The sequence below is a fragment of the Rattus rattus genome, chromosome 16 (genome assembly GCF_011064425.1).
Source record: "Rattus rattus isolate New Zealand chromosome 16, Rrattus_CSIRO_v1, whole genome shotgun sequence".
Classification (NCBI taxonomy): domain Eukaryota; kingdom Metazoa; phylum Chordata; class Mammalia; order Rodentia; family Muridae; genus Rattus; species Rattus rattus.
This window is the reverse complement of record NC_046169.1, coordinates 41201591-41219236: the sequence shown is the minus strand read 5'-3', so window position 1 is coordinate 41219236 and position 17646 is coordinate 41201591. Positions and strand designations below refer to the sequence as shown.

Here is a 17646-nt window from a genome sequence, read left to right as displayed (position 1 = left end):
AGGGAAGATGGGAACCCCAGACTCACAGCCTACTTCCTGTTTGTGTGAGTCTAGATGTGTTATTTCCTGCTTGAGTTTCCATTTCTCCATTTTCATCACGGGACCAGAAGCTAGCCAGTGCCTACTGTTACTTATGTCTTTGGCTCGTGGGGAGTCGGTGCCCACGTGTGTGATGGGACCTGAACATTCTGCCAGGCCCGTGCATCAGCTCTAGCAGGGCTTTGAGAAGTTTGTAGATGAAAGTGGCCTGCTACGTACTGAGATTTAGAGGGATCTGGGCTTCAACTAGGAGAGTTCCTAACACGGTGTGGCCCTGACTTAGACATCCTTCCTTCTTGGGAATGATTTCTCCGAGGGATAGAGGAATGGGCGGGGAGAAGCTTGCATTGAATGGTACCTGGACCATATGTGTGCGGGGCAGGAACAGGCAACTGTGACTAGCGTGTGTGGGTTTGTGTTTCGGTCCACTAGGACTTTCTGGATTCAGTTGGTGCACCACTCAAGTTGAGCAAATGACTGGGTGATTCTAGGGAACAGAGGGATCCTACCCTCTCTCACAGCGTGGCTGCTCTGAGCACATACCTGCTCCCACAGCTTCTGCTTCTCCTTCTTGGCTTCTTCCAACTGCAGCTGCAGTTCCTGAATCTGCCCGATGTCAGCAGCCGACTGGTGAGGCAGAAAACAAGGCGAAGACACCCTTTTGAGAATCCCTTCCTCCCTGACCCACAGATCTTTCTGTCAGAACTTCTGGGACAACAATTGGTCCTTGAACCAATTGTTGCCTTTTACCCCTTTCCAGTACCCTAGCTGGCTCCATTTGCTGAGTCACAACTTCCCAGTACCTCATCTCCATTTGCTGAGTCACAACTTCCCAGTACCTCAGCTCCATTTGCTTAGTCACAGCTTCCCAACTCTCCATCCCTGTTTGCTGAGTCACTCTGTGGCATCAGCCTGAGGACACAACGGTTGTTGAGGTCTTTATGACACATGCCAGAGAGCCCAGAACAAACTGTGCTGCCCACGGTTCAGGACAAAACTCCAAGGGTGGCATCATGGTTTGAACATGAAGTGTCTCCCGTAGGCTGGGGTGGGAGGGGCTGCTTGCCACCAGTGAGCGTTTGGAAAGCGGTAGTCAGTATTCTGTCTCCGAAGATGGTTTAATCCATCCATGGATCTCACATTTGAGCACACAGTTGGTGGACTGATGGAAGGTAGAGCTTAGATAGAGGATCTAGATCACTTGAGGTCACAGGTCACTTCCTGTTTCTGCTCCAAGGCTTCCTGTCAGCTATGAGCAAACACTCCAGCTGCCGTGATGCTCTTCCCGTGCACTGGGGCCAAGCATCCAGGTATCCAACCACCTGAAACCATGAGCCCCTTAATCCCTCCCCTCAACTGCTTCTGTCAGGTCAGGGCAATGATAAAACTATGATGGGATAAGAACTGTGAGTGTCAGGGAACCTGGAACTTGTACTTGGACGCCAGCCACAGCAAAACAGGGACTCACTGCTCCCCGGTGTCCCCATCTAACAACAGGCTGAGTGTCCTTTTGGCCTCCTCCATTAGTTAGTTTCAAGGTCAAAGAGAGAGGGGAGTCAAGACCCATGCATGAGCTTGCCAACCTCAGAGCAATGAGGTTCCCGAGGATATGGAGGCCTCTTGGCTCCCACCTGCCCCGCTCCGTATCTGATTTTGTTTACTTGTCTTAGAACATGTTCTTTACTTGTAGTTGAACAGAACAATATTTTACACAGGACAAAATTAACCACAACTGAAGCACAGGTGCAAGCTCGCTATGATAGTGGCTGTAACCCTGGTCATCCCATTCCTTATGTGAGTTATGCCTGCTTGTCTAGCAGACATGCCCTGGCATTGTCCTTTGGAGGCAAGAGGACATGCCTCTTGGGGGTTACTTCTGGAAATGAGAGTGAGGAAGATGTCTGATGCTCCTGGACTGAGCTCTTCTCCCCAGGGATGTGTCCAGAACCCCGCTGGGACCCTTGGCTCATCCCCCATTCCAGCCCAAGTTTCTTTTCTTCCCAGCCACCAAAGCCCACATCACAGTCCACACTCTTCTCTGACTTTGCCTGATACTGTGACTTTAAGTGTCCAACACCATGTCTGAGCTCCAGTCTCCTGTAGAACAAGGCAGAGGACATCTCTGCCATTGTGGAGTAGACAGGGTGGGATGGCATGCCAGCTGCACCTCTCCTGCTCAGCTCCCACAGGCTTAACAGTACTTCCTATGGTCAATCAAAGAAAGCCCTCTTGAGCCTGGTCTGCCTGCCCCGCCCCTCTCCTGGTCTCCCCTTCCTCCTCTCATCAGCTTCCTTTCAGCCTCTCTGAGGCTTCATGGACACTGTATGTGCCTCCATGCCATACACCTGTTACCCTCTTTCCAGATCCCATGGTTCCACTGCAAACTCATTAACTCCTGATGCTCATTCAGATTTCTACCTGGTTCCTTCTCCTCGGGGAAGTGCTCCCTAATTTCAGTCCTTCCCTAAACTCTCAGTTAAGTTTACTAGCTCCGGGTAGCTCTGTGGCAATATTTGCTCAGCTTATAAAGCCATTGAGATGTCCCTTTGCTTACCAAAGTGTCCTTGGTATTGCTCACTGGGCCAGATACAAAGCAAGTCCTCAGTGAACAACAGATAGACTGGATGGATGAGCATGTGGGTGGTGGCTAGACTGATGGACATAGTGAGTGGACAACATTATAGATGGATGGATGGATGGATGGATGGATGGATGGATGGATGGACAGATGGGTGGATAGGTGGATGGATAGATGGATAGATGGATGGATGATGGGTATATAGATAGATGTTTGGGTAGGTGGATGGGTAGGTAGATGGGATAGATGGATGAATGGGTAGATGGACGGATGGACAGATGGATGGATGGATGGATGGATGGATGGATGGATGGATGGATGGATGGATGGACGGACGGACACATGGGATGGCTGCCTGTGGTGGTTTGAATAAGAATGGCCCCATAGGCTCACATATAGGAATGCTTAGCAAAATTTAATAAGGATTAATCAGTCTCTCTCTCTCTCTCTCTCTCTCTCTCTCTCTCTCTCTCTCTCTCTCTCTTCCCACTTGCAAATTAAGATGTAACTCTCAGCTACTACTCTAGCTCCATGTGTGCCACCATGCTCCCTACCATTATGATGATGAATTAAACCTCTGAAACTGTAAGGCAGCCCAGTTAAATATTTTCCTTAATAAGTTGTCTTGGTCATGGCTTCTCTTCACAGGGATGGGACGCTCACCAAGATACAGCTGAATGAACGGATTGGTGAGCAGGTTCATAGCAGATGGGTATGTGGATAGGGATAGGCCTGTATGAGTAAGTTAACATTTTCCTGGTGAAGCTGTCCTCCAGAGGACATGACATCTTCTCCCAGGGCCATATGGAACTGACAGCTCCTACCTACCTCCAAGCTGTTATGTCTACCAAATTCACATGCCAGGAGCGGGCCCTGACCTGTGCAATGAGGTCCTTGTGCTTCTGCATGAGGCCGTTCAGGTCATCCTGGTCCTCGTCAATGCGTTTCAGGAGGTCTGCTCTCTCAAACTGCAGCCTGTACAGCTGCTCGTCCACCTGTAGAGAGGCAGGGGGCAGATCAGTGAGGGGTGTGCACCCTAGCGCATACTGAATGTTCAGGGGGATCTGGATGCAGCGCATGTGGAGAGATCTGTACCTGTGTGAACCTCTAGGAGCCCATGCACACACATCTAAAGGTCCACCACACAGATGTGTAAGGACAAACCTGTACCGTCCCTGAGAACACAGACTTTGACCTGTGCACAGGCATCCAACAGGTGCCCCATAATGTCTATTAGGTGGGGAGATGGATTTGACTGAGGGGTTTTCCCTCCAAGGGTTTTACTTTTGTGTGCATATCTGATGGCTTTACATGTGTGTAGGCATATCCTGTGATTGTGTGTGCTTGTACACGTGTAGGTGTTTCCTGGTTAGCTTTTCATCAACTGGACTCAACCTAGAGTCATTTGAGGAGAGGGAACCTCCGTTGAGAAAATGCATCGTAGATTGGCCTGCAGGGCATCTTATTGATTAATGAGGCCCCGACACACTGTGGGTGGTGCTGGCACCTGGATGAGTGGTTCTAGGCTCCCAGAAAGCAGACAGAGCAAGCGGCAGAGGGCAAGCCAGTAAGCAGCACTCTTCTACGGCTTCTGCTTCAGTTCCAGACTTGAGTTCTTGCCCTGATTTTCCCTGATGATGAAGTATGACGTCAGTGTGCAAGATATAAATCCTCCCCCTCCCAAGTTGCTTATGTGTGCATAGGTGTGTGTTTCTGGGTGTGTTCCCCTTCATTTAGAACAATAAAATATAGGACAAGGGGGCTCCTTAGGATCCTGCACAAGCCTGAGCTGGTTCCTCTCCATCTCTATGTGTATCAGAATTCTATAGAAGTCTGTACTACATCAGGTGCACTTAAGCCAAGTTACCAAGGTCTATAGCATGGCTCATCTGTCCCCCTTCAATGGTGACCACACAATAATAACCTTGTAATGAATAGTTGGGGCTTTCAGTTGAAGTGAGCCTGTGAGAGACAGGCTTTTCCTCTCAGATCAGGTAGCATGCAGCAGTCTGAGGATGAATACAAGTCCCCACGGCAGTAAGAACATAGTAGGCCTGCGAGAGGTTCCTGAGAGCCACCTACAGCTGTGAGCACATGGTCAGCTGTGCTCATCACTGCAGATGCAACTACTGGGTACACAGTAGGTCCGCAACTTCATGCTACTGGGCATGCAGTAGGCCCGCAACAGGCTTTCTTGCCGGGATCTCACAGTTGGTGCGTGTGTGTGTGTGTGTGTGTGTGTGTGTGTGTGTGTGTGTGTGTGTGTGTGCGTGTGTGTGTGTGCACATGTGTGAGTTTTCTGTCCAATTCAGTGTCAAGCACCCAGTAGGTCCACAACAGGCTTTCTTGCTGGGAATCTCACGATGTGTGTGTGTGTGTGTGTGTGTGTGTGTGTGTGCATGCGTGCCTGTGTTTTCTGTCCAATTCAGTGTCAAGCACCCAGTAGGTCCACAATAAATTCCCTTAGCTTCTTAGGGAGCTGAGCATTCAGTAGGTCCACAATAAGTTCTCTTACTCTTCTTTGAGTACCCAGAGTGACTACAACAGAAGCCTATGCCCCCCAGGTGACTCAGTGGGGTCTCAAGGGGGTACCCGCTAGATCCACCCTAAGCATCTTAGCTCCATACAAGGCTAAGTCCCCAACAGGCCAATGCAAGACCCTGATCCTGCGCTTCTGGGGCTGTAGGAGGGACAGTACCAGGCTCTTGCTCCGGGTCACATTCTCCAGTTCACTGTGCATGCTTTCCAGGTCCGCAGTCAGCACCTTCTGGGTCTTCAATGCGTCCTCACACTTGGCCTCACTCTGCTCCAGCTGTACAGGACAAAGCAGAGGGAAAGAGAAGTTGCCTCTCTGACATCCTCCCTCCCTCCCAGCCCACCCCAGCCCTAGCCAGTTACCCCCACACCCCTATCTGTCAACACACCTTCGTGTGAATCGGTTTGTGCTTGAGGCAGCCTAAGTCTGAACCACCTCAATGCCCAGCACTGTTCTATGACAGAGCTCTGAACTCTGCTGCAAGAGTGGGCTGCTTCTTAGCCCCATTGGTTAAGCACCTGAGGATGCCTACTGCCCACTGGGCACCAGGCTCAGGATACACAAGGAGAGAGCAGTCAACTGGTCCTGCTTTCCAGAGGAGACAGGCAAGGACAATCTTGACAACCTCTCTGGGTAGCACAGGGATAGTGGAATGAACAGGACAACCATCATGGGAGCTTTATGATTCAAAGGACAGCAGGAAGCTGCCAGTCATGACCAGGACCTGGGTCAAGCTGGTCTGCAAACCATTTGAAGGAAAAATGTTCTGCACAGAAGGGCTTTCCTATGCTTGGCTTTGGCTGGATCTCATAGGATGAGCCAGGAACTTAAACTGCCTTCTCACCTTCTTCCTGTTTCAGTCACCTAAGCATGCCCTGCCCCCACCACAAGTGAGCAGTCCCGCTGAGAAACCCTTAAGAGCACACAAACACCATGCCCTTTCCCTTGATCTCCAGAGTCTCCAAATAGAGTACACCCTCAGAAGTGTTCCAGACAGAAAACACCCAAGGAAAACATGTCAAGACTCTGCCTCGCCCAAAGACACACAGCTCCAAGAAACGGAAGCAAGCCCAGAATTCCCCAGAGGAACATGCTCTCACTTCAGAAAGCACTGTCTCTAGAAGGGTTAAGGATATAGCCAGGTAGCCTCACAGCTGTAGTAATCCAGCACTTGGAAGGCTGAAGTAGGAGGAACATGAGTTTCAGACCAGTCCTTCCTCTAAACAAACAAAAAGACCAACAAATAAAACCAACCAAACAAAAAATCTTACCAATGTGAAATGAAAGAACTTGGCGCTAAGAGACCAGAGACGGGTAGGACCAAGTCCTGCTAAAGATCCTTACTGAGGGAACATGTAGCAAGCTGACCTTGAAAGAAGGGCCTCGGATCCAGGCAGAGGCTGTGTGCAGCCCACTTGGGAACAATTGTACAGTCAGAGAACAGCTCTGATATCACAGTGCTCCACCCACATGTCACTGTGGCTGTGACAGTAACCGAAGGAGTTGGGGTACTCCTGGCATAGGTAAGGCGTCATCCGCAGAGGACATGAGACTTTGCGCTGAGTTGGGGCTTCCAAGCTGGAACCCCCACGCCCTGCCTCTGGTGAGGCAGGGAGGTCAGAAGAAGGGCTCTCCCACAGAGAGAGTGGAGAGTCTAAGGATAATTCTGTCCTGATGTAAGCAGAGATGCAACCACCCTGGGGCAGAGGAAGGAGCTAAAAGACTGTAGCTGGACAGCCGCTCCTCCGGGGACAAGAGGAAGAAGGCTGAGGATGTGCAGAAGTTACAGAGTGAGGTTGGGGGCTGGCTACAGGCTCTGAATTTGTATTGTATAAGTTAAGGGTGACATGACACAGACTATGAGGAAGAACTCTTACTGTGAGCCCTGCCATTTCCGGTATAGCTCATCTAACTTCTACAACAGCCGTTCCATCCTACCTGATTCAAAGTGGAGAGCTTGGCAAAGTGCACGGCTGTCCACACAATAAATGGTGGGATCTGAACCCAAGCCTGAGCAGGCCCTCAGTCTCCACCCATGCCTGCAGACTACAGACTCTGAGAGACATCTGTCCTCTCCCAAACGTTTGTGTTTGTGATCAACCTGACCTTCTACCCAGCTGGGAGACAAGCCTATGGCTCTCCTGATAGGAACTGGACAGTGAGGACATGGAGGCCAAAGGTGGCAAGAGACCTTCTTCTTCTGATAGCTCAGACAAGTCAAGTCAGGTCCCCTAGGTGCCAGGCAAGCTCAGCCCAAGAGGCACGTTTGAAATGATGCAGTTGGAGTGTGGAGATGTACAGTCAGCGAACAGCTGGAGTGTGGAGTCTCAGGACATCTGAGCCACAGACTCTCCTGGGAAAGTCATTTTCTCAACAACTTCTTTCCTACTTGAGCTGAGCTAGGTGGCTCGAGCTCAGAACCCTGAGGCTGGCAAGCAAATAAATCAAAGACGCACACACAGCATGGACTAGGAAAAAGTTGCAAAACTGGTGTGTGAGTGTGTGTATGCATATGTGTGTGTATGTATCCATGAGTGTGTATATATGTATACATGTTCATGTATGTGTATGTGTGTATATGGGTGTGCATGTGTGTATGTATCTGTGAGTGTGTATATATGAATATGTATGCATCTATATGTATGTGTATGTGTGATGTGTGTGTATATATATATGTATATATATATACATGTGTATATGTATATGTGTCCATCTGGGTGTATGTGTCTTTATATATGTATCTGTGTGTGCATGAATGTATATGTGTATACATATGTATATATGTGTGTGCATGTTTATATGTATCTGTGAGTTTGTATACATAAGTATAGGTATACAAGTGTGTATGTGCATGTATGTGTACATGTATATGTGTATAAGAGTATGTATGTGTATGTGTGTATGCATGCATGTGTATGTCTGTACATGTGTGAGTGTGCATGTGTGTATGTGTATGTATGTATCTGTTAATGTGTATATGTATATGTGTGTGTAATTATCTATGTGTTTGTATGTGTATGTATCTGTGAGTACAGGTGTATATATGTGTATGTATATGTGTGCATGTGTATGTACATGTATGTGTGTCTATTATGTATGCTGAGGAGATGGGAATTTCCACACTCCCTCTAGTCCTGTGTGCTTGTGACTGACTGCAGCCCATGCAACTCTGGGTGTGTTTGTGGGGGAATTAGCCTACCATGTTATGGTATTCCATTGCAGGGGGAGGAGGGTGACCTGTGACTTGCCAAGGTCAGATTCAAGTCTCCAAAGCTCCAGGCCTAAGTGTCCCTGGATTCCCCCATGCCCATCTGCACACAGCTCTTGCTTACAGACCTCTTCCCCACTGTCTCAGCCCTCAATGCCTTCCCATCCCCACTGTCTCTCCCCATCCCTCCTCTGTCCCCTCCCCCCGTCTCTCCACCAGCCACTAGCATTCACAGGGGGTGATTGAAATCCCCATCACATACACATCAACTGTAAGCCCAGGAGTGGTTTTGCTTTCTTATGAGAAGCCATCTGCCTGCTTTAAATACACAGGGAAATGTTTTCTTTGGACTTACAGGGCTTCTAGACGCGTCAGCTAGACCTATGGAGAGAGGTGGGACGGGAACGCTGCATTTTTGTAAAGAACTTAGATCCTACATTTCTGGATTTAGTTGAACAATCCAAGGGATTTTAAAATACAGAATAGAAAATGCCACAGGGCGGAGGGCACCATTCTGCCCGAGTTTACTGGGCTAGGCTGGACATTTTCCAGGCTCAGCATGCTGCCTCACAGGCTGCAAGATGCCACGTTCAGTGCAGAGGTTTTCTCCAGAGAGGGTCACCCATGATTCACACTGCAGACAGCCCCAACCACACGCAGCAAAATCAGTCACCTATTAAAAATGTCCACTGAGGTCTGGGGGGATGTCTCAGTGGTTAGGAACACTTGCTGCTCTTCCAGAGTATTCAAGCTTAGTTCCTAGCACGTGGGAGCAAGGGCCAGGAAATGGGAGAAAAGTCCACAGATTCCCAGGATTTGGACTCCAGAGACCATCATTGGGTCTCCATCTAATTTTATTGTTTAGGATATAAGCTTATATACAATTTTGAAGTCAAGTAGGGTACATTTATGAATCCCAGGTCAAATCAGGGTACAACATGTGTTGTTTAGCCAGATTGGACTCTTTTGCCCATGAGCCTGTAGGGAAGGGGCTGATCACCTGGAGAGATTTCCATGAAGACAGAGGACGCAGCATCTTCCCTGGCCTCAGGTCCTTTGTGTTGTCTCACCGCTGTGCAGGGAGCCACGTCAGATCATACACTGCGTACAGTGGATCAGGACTCTTCGAGCAGCTGCAGAAGCCTGTGGCTGTCTGTCCCACCTGTTTCTCTACCAGGTCTATGTCCACATGTCCCACTCTAGCACTCACGGTAGGTGACTCAAAACTGCCCAGAACTCCACCTCAAGGGGCTCCAGTGCCCTCTGCTGGTCTTTATGAGCACCTACATTCACTTCACATACCCCTTACATAGACACACATACATATAATCAAAATTAATTTTTTTAAAGGTCAGCAGACTCTAACTGTGTCTATGCAATGCCATGTGGACCGCAGACCCAAGACGTAAGTTCCAAGACTACATACATGGTGAAAATCTTTGTTATTTGGGCCTTCACCAAATGTTCCAGAACTGTACTGTTGCACATGGAGACTGCCATTCATTGGTGTGTTTGGAGTAGTGTTTTCAGTAATCGAGTATTGAGGCCAGGGGCTTGCCCACACCCAGCAAATGCTCACACACTCAGCTACAACCCCAGATGGCCTGGGATGGTATAGGTGGGCAGATCACAAATCAAGATCATTCTTGACATGTAGCGCATCTGAAGCTAGCCTGGGCTACATGAAGCTCAGCTTCAAAGAATTTCAAAACAGAAAAATAGCGTGTGTGTGTGTGTGTGTGTGTGTGTGTGTGTGTGTGTGTGATATGCATGTGTGTATGGTGTGTGTGAATGGTGAGTATGTATGTGTAATATGTTGTGTGTGTGCATGTGTGTGTTATATGTTGTATGTGCGTGGTATGTATGTGTGTATGGTGTGTGTGGTGTGTCGTGTGTGTTGTTTGTAGAGCATGTGTGTGTTGTATATAGTGTGTATGGTATATGTGGTATGCACGTGTGGTGTTCATGTGTGGTGTGTATGTGTTACGTGGTGGATGTATGTGTGTGGTATGTTGCTTATGTGTGCATGTGCATGTATTATATATTGTATGCATGCTATACATATGTGTATGGTGGTATGCATGTATGTATGATATATGTTGTGTGTGCAAGTGTTATGTATTTGTGAGATATGCATGTGCGTGTGTGGTATACATTTATTGCTTGTGTGGTGTGTGTGCCTGCTGGGCATGGTGCACACATGTAAGTATTCTGGTACACACACCCATACATACACATACAGAAGCCAGAGCAGGCCCTGGAGTGTTGTCTACCACTCTTCACCTCTGTGCCTCCAGACAGAGTATCTCCCTGAACTGGAAGCTAGCTGCTGTTGGGATCTGCTTGACTCCATTCCGATACTGGAGGTACAGCTTCCTCAGCCACACTGCATTTTTCACCATGCAGATCTTACCACCGAGCCATACTCCCTCAGCTCCAACCCATCAGGTGCCACCCAATGCTTGTTCTGCAGCACCGACCCCTCCCAATAAGCTAAGCTTCCTCCTCAGATTGGGTTGCGGGGCTCCTGCCTTCAGTGGGGATGGCTGGGCAGACTGCATGGTCACTGGGGATCTGCTTCATGTAGACACATTTCCAAGTGCCTGCCCAGGCTTTCCAGAAACCACTGGGTCCCTGTTCTTCTGGGGACACAGGATTAGGTCACAGGCATAGAGGCATTGCAGGACACCTGCTGGTGTACAAAGGATTGATTCTCCTGTTAGTGTCACCTTGGGGTCTCAGGGCTGTGCTACTTGTCTGGCCCCACCCAGCTAAGCAGAGGCTGTCCTTTAGACAGAAAACTAGATTTCCCTGCCTGTAATATAAAACCAGGGCCTTCTTCACGCTTCGTTCATCACCGCCGCTGAAGTGTCAATATTTGTGGGCGAACGAACCTGTGACCACCATGTTTCCACCCAATTACAACCTGCTCTTTATCTCCCCTGACAGGAGGTTAAGTTAATATTGAGTCAATTCCCTCTAACAGCGTCCTTAGAGCCAAAAACCAAAAGCTCTTCAAATAAAGCCCCCCGGTGAGGCTACTGTTCTGGGGCAGGGCTGGGGAAACGTGTCCCCAAGGTACCTGCTCACACAAAGACTCCCATCAGGGCATCTTCTCAGAGCTTGTTAATTAGCCCTACTGTCTCAGGGAAGCACAGGTGACACGTTGTGACAAATGCTCCAATTAAGGGCACCGGGGATGGATCCGGGGTCATCCGTCTTCTCTGATGGGAACCCCAGGCTGGTAGTTAATCACAGCTGGGAATCCATGGTGAAGAAGGCCAAGGCCTAATGGCCCAGTCACTGTCTCTTGGGGGAAGGGCCCACCAGACACCAGAGGTTCTGGAAGGACCTCGGGATGTGGCAGGCCAACGTCTGAACATCTGAAGTCCTGCCATCTGGATGCCTGGGTTCTCCATTCTGCTTCTTATAACCTCTGTGGTTCTGGACAAGGAGAATGCTTTGATGACAGTGAGACAGGGGTGGGGGCAGACGTGGTGACCTTTCGCCCTATCCATAGGAAGCATAGAGGGTACCAAGAAGGGAGTCAAGATCAGAGGGCAGACATTCCTCAGGCAAAGAGGAATCTGAGGGTAGAAACTAGAGCCCTGCAGAGGTAGAGTTCACACAAAGTTGACTCTGTGGGAATTGACATGGGGGACAGCAGTAGGGGATGCATCCGGGATGATGGTGAGACCGGAGGGAAGAAGCTGGGCTCTGAAACAAGAATGTTGGACTCAGTGGGTAACCGCTTGTAGATCTTGAAGACAAGCAACCAAGACTATATTGAGATCTTCAAAATCTTTTCCAAAGGTGAGGTGGCAGGCTAGTGTTGGTGGTGCTGGGACTCAGTCCGGGTCTGGGTGTCTGGGTGTCTGGGTGTCTGGGTGTCTGGGTGTCTGGGCGTCTGGGTCTGGGTCTGGGTCTGGAATTGGGTCTGGGTTTGAGGCTGGGTCTGGGTCTGGGCTGGTGCTGGTGCTGAATCTGGTGCTGGAGCTCTTGCTGGGCCTGAGTCTGGGCCTGGGTCTGGGTCTGGGTCTGAGTTTGGGGCTGGGTCTGGGCTGGGGCTGGTGCTGGTTCTGGTGCTGGAGCTCTTGCTGGGCCTGGGCCTGGGCCTGGGCCTGGGCCTGGGCCTGGGCCTGGGCCTGGGTCTGGGTCTGGGTCTGGGTCTGGGTCTGAGGCTGGGGCTGGGCTGGGGCTGGTGCTGATTTTGGTGCTGGAGCTCTGGCTGGGCCTGAGTCTGGGTCTGGGTCTGGGTCTGGGTTTGAGGTTGGGTCTGGGCTGGGGCTGGCGTTGGAGCCAGTGGAAGGGCACTTGGCTGGTACGCACAGAGTCCTAGGTTCCGTCCCCATCAGGAGAAGCCACCCCAAACCCCCAAGTCAGGTGACAGACACTGTCTGGAAGACACAAAGCCAGCAGAGAGAGAATTCCTGGCAAGGACATACACAGGTCACATTTGACAAGGGCAGAGAGAGCACAGGAGACTGATTGGAAGCTCTGCCAGAGGAACTGCTAGAGACCTACGGTGGCAGGAGCAAGCAGGACTCTGAGCAAGACCTCGGTAAACAATGGAGCTTTCGGTGCAAAACCCACTCCCCGGTTAACCGAAGCCAATCACATGCTTCCTCTGGGAAGGGAGGTCACAGACAAGGATCAACGCATAAACAAACAGGTAACTAACCAGTGCCCTGGGAGCTGCCGCCAGCTTCAGCTCTCCTCAGAGCAGGTGCTAGCCCCTGCGAGCCCCGGTCTCACAGATGTTATTAGTGCAACCCCTACCTCAATTACTAATCTCAGTTGTTGGGATGGCGTGTTTCCCGTTTAGTTTTGGTGAACACGTCCCTCGGGAGTTAATTAGCACTTTATAAAACACTGCACCCAGAAACCAAATGCACAGCCCTCCCCTGCAGCCAGGTACAGGTGTGTGGAGGAGGGAGCTGCCAGTCAGGGCTCTTTCTGACCTGATGTGCCAGAGGGGTTTATTTAGGGGTGAGGTTCTTATATTATAAGGCCTCGTGTAGCCCAGGTTGGCCTCAAACTTGCTATGTAGCTAAGGATGACCTTAAACTTCTGGTCCTCCTGCCTTCGTGTTCCAAGATCTGAGGAGTTTATGTGGCACCGGGATGGAAGCTACCCTCTCCAGGGCTTCATACATGCTAGGAGAGCACTCTGCCAGATGTACCCCACCCCCCCATGCTGGAGGTCTTAACGAAGGGAATTCTATGGATTCTGTGATCCGATATCCTCGAAAGGTAGGAGCTAGCTCAGGGTCAGCCAGGCAGGATTTGAACCCCCTATTTCATGCCCACGCCTTAGGGGTTCTCGGGAGGAGCATGAACCTCTGGTGCTGACTGACATAGGGGTATCCACCCACATGGGGAGATACTCTGTCTAAAGGAACCTTGTCACAGTGCTGGTGTATAAGAAGGACACAGTTCTGGGGTTGGGGATTTAGCTCAGTAGTAGAGCGCTTGCCTAGGACGCGCAAGGCCCTGGGTTCAGTCCCCAGCTCCGAAAAAAAGAACCAAAACAAAAAAAAAAAAGAAGGACACAGTTCTGGCCGAGACAGGAACCCTGCCTTTAAACAAACAAATAAAACACCAGAGAGCAGGTTGTTTTAAACCGGGACCTAACAAGAGAGAGCAAAGGAGAGAGGGCCTGAAAGGTGCTAATTTAGAACAATGCCCGGCTTGCTGAGCTGCAGCTGTGTTCAGGGCTATGAGGTCGAGCCTGCTCTGTAGCAGGCCCTTGACTCAGGTTAACAGGATCACAGCAGGTGAGCAGAGGTTCAAGCACTCGGGATGGCTGACACCCACAGGCCAGGCACGTCTCGGTGTGTGCCCCTGGGTAAAGTGCTCAGTCTGTCTCTTAGATCCTGGCTTCTCATGAGTGCGATGGACTGAATACAGAAATCGCCCACCTGCCTAGGCAGTCGCAGGGATCATCTGAAACGACACGCACTGTGTGCAGCCAAGTCTCGCCTGCAAGCCTCAGCAATCCAGAACAGGAGTCAGGTTCTGCTTGAAGGTGCCAGTGACTCCTTTCTTACCCTTCCCTTCTTGCTTCCCTTCCTCCGGGTATAAGGTCTTGGCCCTTGGTAAGAGAGCCTGTGCTTCCCTACCCAGGACCTTGCTTCTTTCTTCCTCCCTCAGAGCCAGGCCATTGCATATACCTGTGCCACTGTTGGGATTTTCCGCCGGATATGAATGTCACAGGGCTGGTACCTCACCTGTCTTAACCACCCTTCCTGTATCTTACCCATCCTGTGTCATGCAGTGGGTGCTATATAAACACCCAACGAGCAACCGTGTGCTGTACACAGCAGCTACATGCCAAGTCGGCTTGCTCTCCTTCCCCCTCCTCTCCTTGCCTGCACTGCCTGCCTCTGTCCCTGGGGCCTTCAGGCATAGGACAAATGCCAGACACCAGCCAGGAGCTGCAGTGGTTCCGGGAGTCATCAGTGCCTTATCTAATTAGTTCCCTTCCTTGTATCCAGACACATGTGTCACAAGCAAAAGCAACTGCACCTCATGACCTCTGGTCCAGGAGCTCCATTCCTACGGTGATTTCCATGACAACAGCAGCAGAGAGCCAAGGCTGTGGATCCCTTTGATGGGAGCCAGATACACAGAGCAGGAAAGAGGACTCTCAGAAGAATGAGGCCCTTTGATGCCGCACAAGCTACCCCCACAAAAGGATTATTTCTGGGAACACACATCTTAACCCTGTAGAGGGACACAGAAATACTCTCCAGCAGGGTGAGGAGGGGCACCCCAGGTTCCCTTGTCAGAAAACTCGCCTGAGGGTAGAGGAGATTTATAGGCTGAGAGGCAGGAACAGGGATGTGAGGTCCTCACCCTGAGAGGACTGGGTGAGTGTGAGGTTCTCACTCTACAGATGAGCCAAGATATCCAGGTCTCCCCACTCTCCTCCAATGAGCAGGAAGATTCAATGTGACAAGAGAGACCTAGGTTCTGCACTCAGAGTCAAACATGCTAGGTCTTGGCTCTGTCTCCTCACTGTGTTACATAACCACATATATCACCATTACTGTGCAAAATGTCCCCATCTATAAAATGGGCATGGGGCGATGCTCAACCTCTTTGAAGCTCTCATGGTGACTAAGTGCCACTGGCTCCAATGTACTCATGGAGGGGACATGAAGTCATTGAGTGCCCTGCCTTGTCCAGGACGCAGGACTTGTAGTGTTCAAACAATGAAGACCTGGGTAATGGTGGTCACCAGGATAAGAATCACCCATGAGGGAAAGAGGGACAGAGTGTGGGATGGGTAGCCCAGTGTCTTCTGGGCTGGTGGAGCTTTGTTTGATGTTCCTTCCCCAAACTCTCCCTCTCCTTCTCCCTCCCTCTCTCCTTTCCTCTCTAACCCTCCCTTCCTGTCTCCTTTCTGGCCATGAGGAGAGTATGTCCACTCTCCAATACCCTCTCAACCACGGTGCTCTGCTTCAGCACAGACCCACAGGGATGGGGACAAGTGATTATGAAGTGAACCATCGGAACCCTTGAGTAAGCCTCTGCTTATTGGCCAACACAAGATACTGAGCTGTCCAGAGATGCCAGTTGATAGATAATGAGCACAGAGAATGCAGTACATGGAGGAGGTGGGGAAGGGATTCCAACCAGTGTTGGGTGGTAGCCCACAGGAAACCTTGACCCACATCATCAGCATCTGAATAGATAGTCACAGCTATTCTTGATTCTTTGAGGAGCTGAGTTTGCAACATTAGCTCAGCAACTATCGTCTATAGTCAGCCCCAAAAGCATCCATTCACTCACATACACTAGCCTCAGCCTGTTTGCCCCAGCCCTAACCTGCTCATGCCCTCCAAAAAGAAACAAGTGGCTATACCCAACAGAAGTGAACACATCCTGCCCCTTGCCTCTCATTGCCAAGTGACTTCCTAGCCCACATCTCCACCTCCCTGAAGGTCTGGGGAAGCCTCAGGCTGTTCCCTCAGATGAGCCCCTCTCCCTATGAGGGCACTGCACTCACCTGGCTGTGCACCTTCTCCAGCTCTTCCTTGCTGATTGATGTCTTGCTGTCTTCGATAGTGGCCAGAAGGAGTTGAACATCAGACAACAGAGCGTGTGTCCTCCTGAGGTCTCTTCGGAGACGCTTTTCTACATCGAAGTCACGGTGACCAATCTGGAAGTCAAGGGAAGGCTAGTTTAGATGGTAAGGCAGTAGCCAGAACAAAGGTTCTTAGGAACTGAGCTCACGGGCTCAATCTCGACTCTCCCATGGCTTGGTGGCCCATATCTTTAAAACTGGAGCTTGTGAAGCCAAGGCAGGAGGACTCCTGAGAATTGAAAGTGAGCCTGGGCTACAATGTATCTCAAAACAAAATAACAGAAAGATACTGTTTTCTCCAAGGCAGGGGGATTGCTGGGAATTGGAGGCCAGTCTGGACTACAGTGTATCTGCATACCTCAAAACAAAACAACAGAGAGATACTGTTTTCCATGAGTCTCATCTACAATACAGGATAACACCAACACTGGGATGCTATGAAACTAGACACTTGCTCAGCCTCAAGTGCTTAGCCTCTCATGCCTAGGGTTGCCACAGTACCTTGTACTCCACCAGCATCACTATAACCTGGAAGGCCCAGCCCTTTTCTTCTGTTCTCTGCCTCAAGAGCTTCCATGCCAAGTGAGCCCCTGGTTGATGCCCAGGCTCTTTGGAATAGGCACGAGGAGCCCCCTGCAGGGCTTACTGAAGATCTGGTGATACTTGGGGTTGGGGAGGGGTCCACTGATCTACACAGAGACCCTCTCTGTTTCACCTCCTGCTATGCTGCAGGTTGCTGTAGAGTCTATCATGACTCTCAGGAAACAGCAACTATGATCCTCCCAAAGCCCTAAATGAAGCTTTTGATATATGAAGCCTTTGCTGATTAAAAGGCAGACCTGTGACCTGCTTTCTATGGATGGAATTTTACCCAGAAGTGGACAAATTCCTCTCTGAGGAATTCTGATTTCGTCAGGGAATAGTGAATTGGAAGGTCACAAAGATGCCACATCTGGTCTCTGAGGTCTTGACTCCCAGAGGCTGAGATGAGTGCATCCTGGGATGAACAGGATTGGACTGGAACCTTACATGAATTTGGTTAGTATCCCCTAAAGACACAAGCAAGCTCCTTTATTCTAGGAACATCCAAGGGCCAGAGCAAAGAACACAGGGCCACCTGATAGACGGGACACTAAAGAGAATGAGGTTCGTGTCTCTTCATGGCACCCCACGGTTCTCAACTTGTGGGTCATG

General features: G+C 50.2%; 1 protein-coding gene across 1 annotated transcript in view; it reads right to left on the bottom strand.

Annotated features, from left to right (window-relative positions):
* The window catches only part of Myo18b (myosin XVIIIB), a 194338-nt gene that overhangs the window by 75158 nt on the left and 101534 nt on the right, over window positions 1-17646 (bottom strand). The window contains exons 33-36 of the mRNA XM_032886778.1: window positions 16375-16527; window positions 5316-5429; window positions 3496-3612; window positions 583-666 (exon numbers count right to left, since the gene is read on the bottom strand). Coding sequence (XP_032742669.1) covers window positions 583-666; window positions 3496-3612; window positions 5316-5429; window positions 16375-16527 — 468 coding nt within the window. The remainder of the gene's footprint in view (window positions 1-582; window positions 667-3495; window positions 3613-5315; window positions 5430-16374; window positions 16528-17646) is intronic.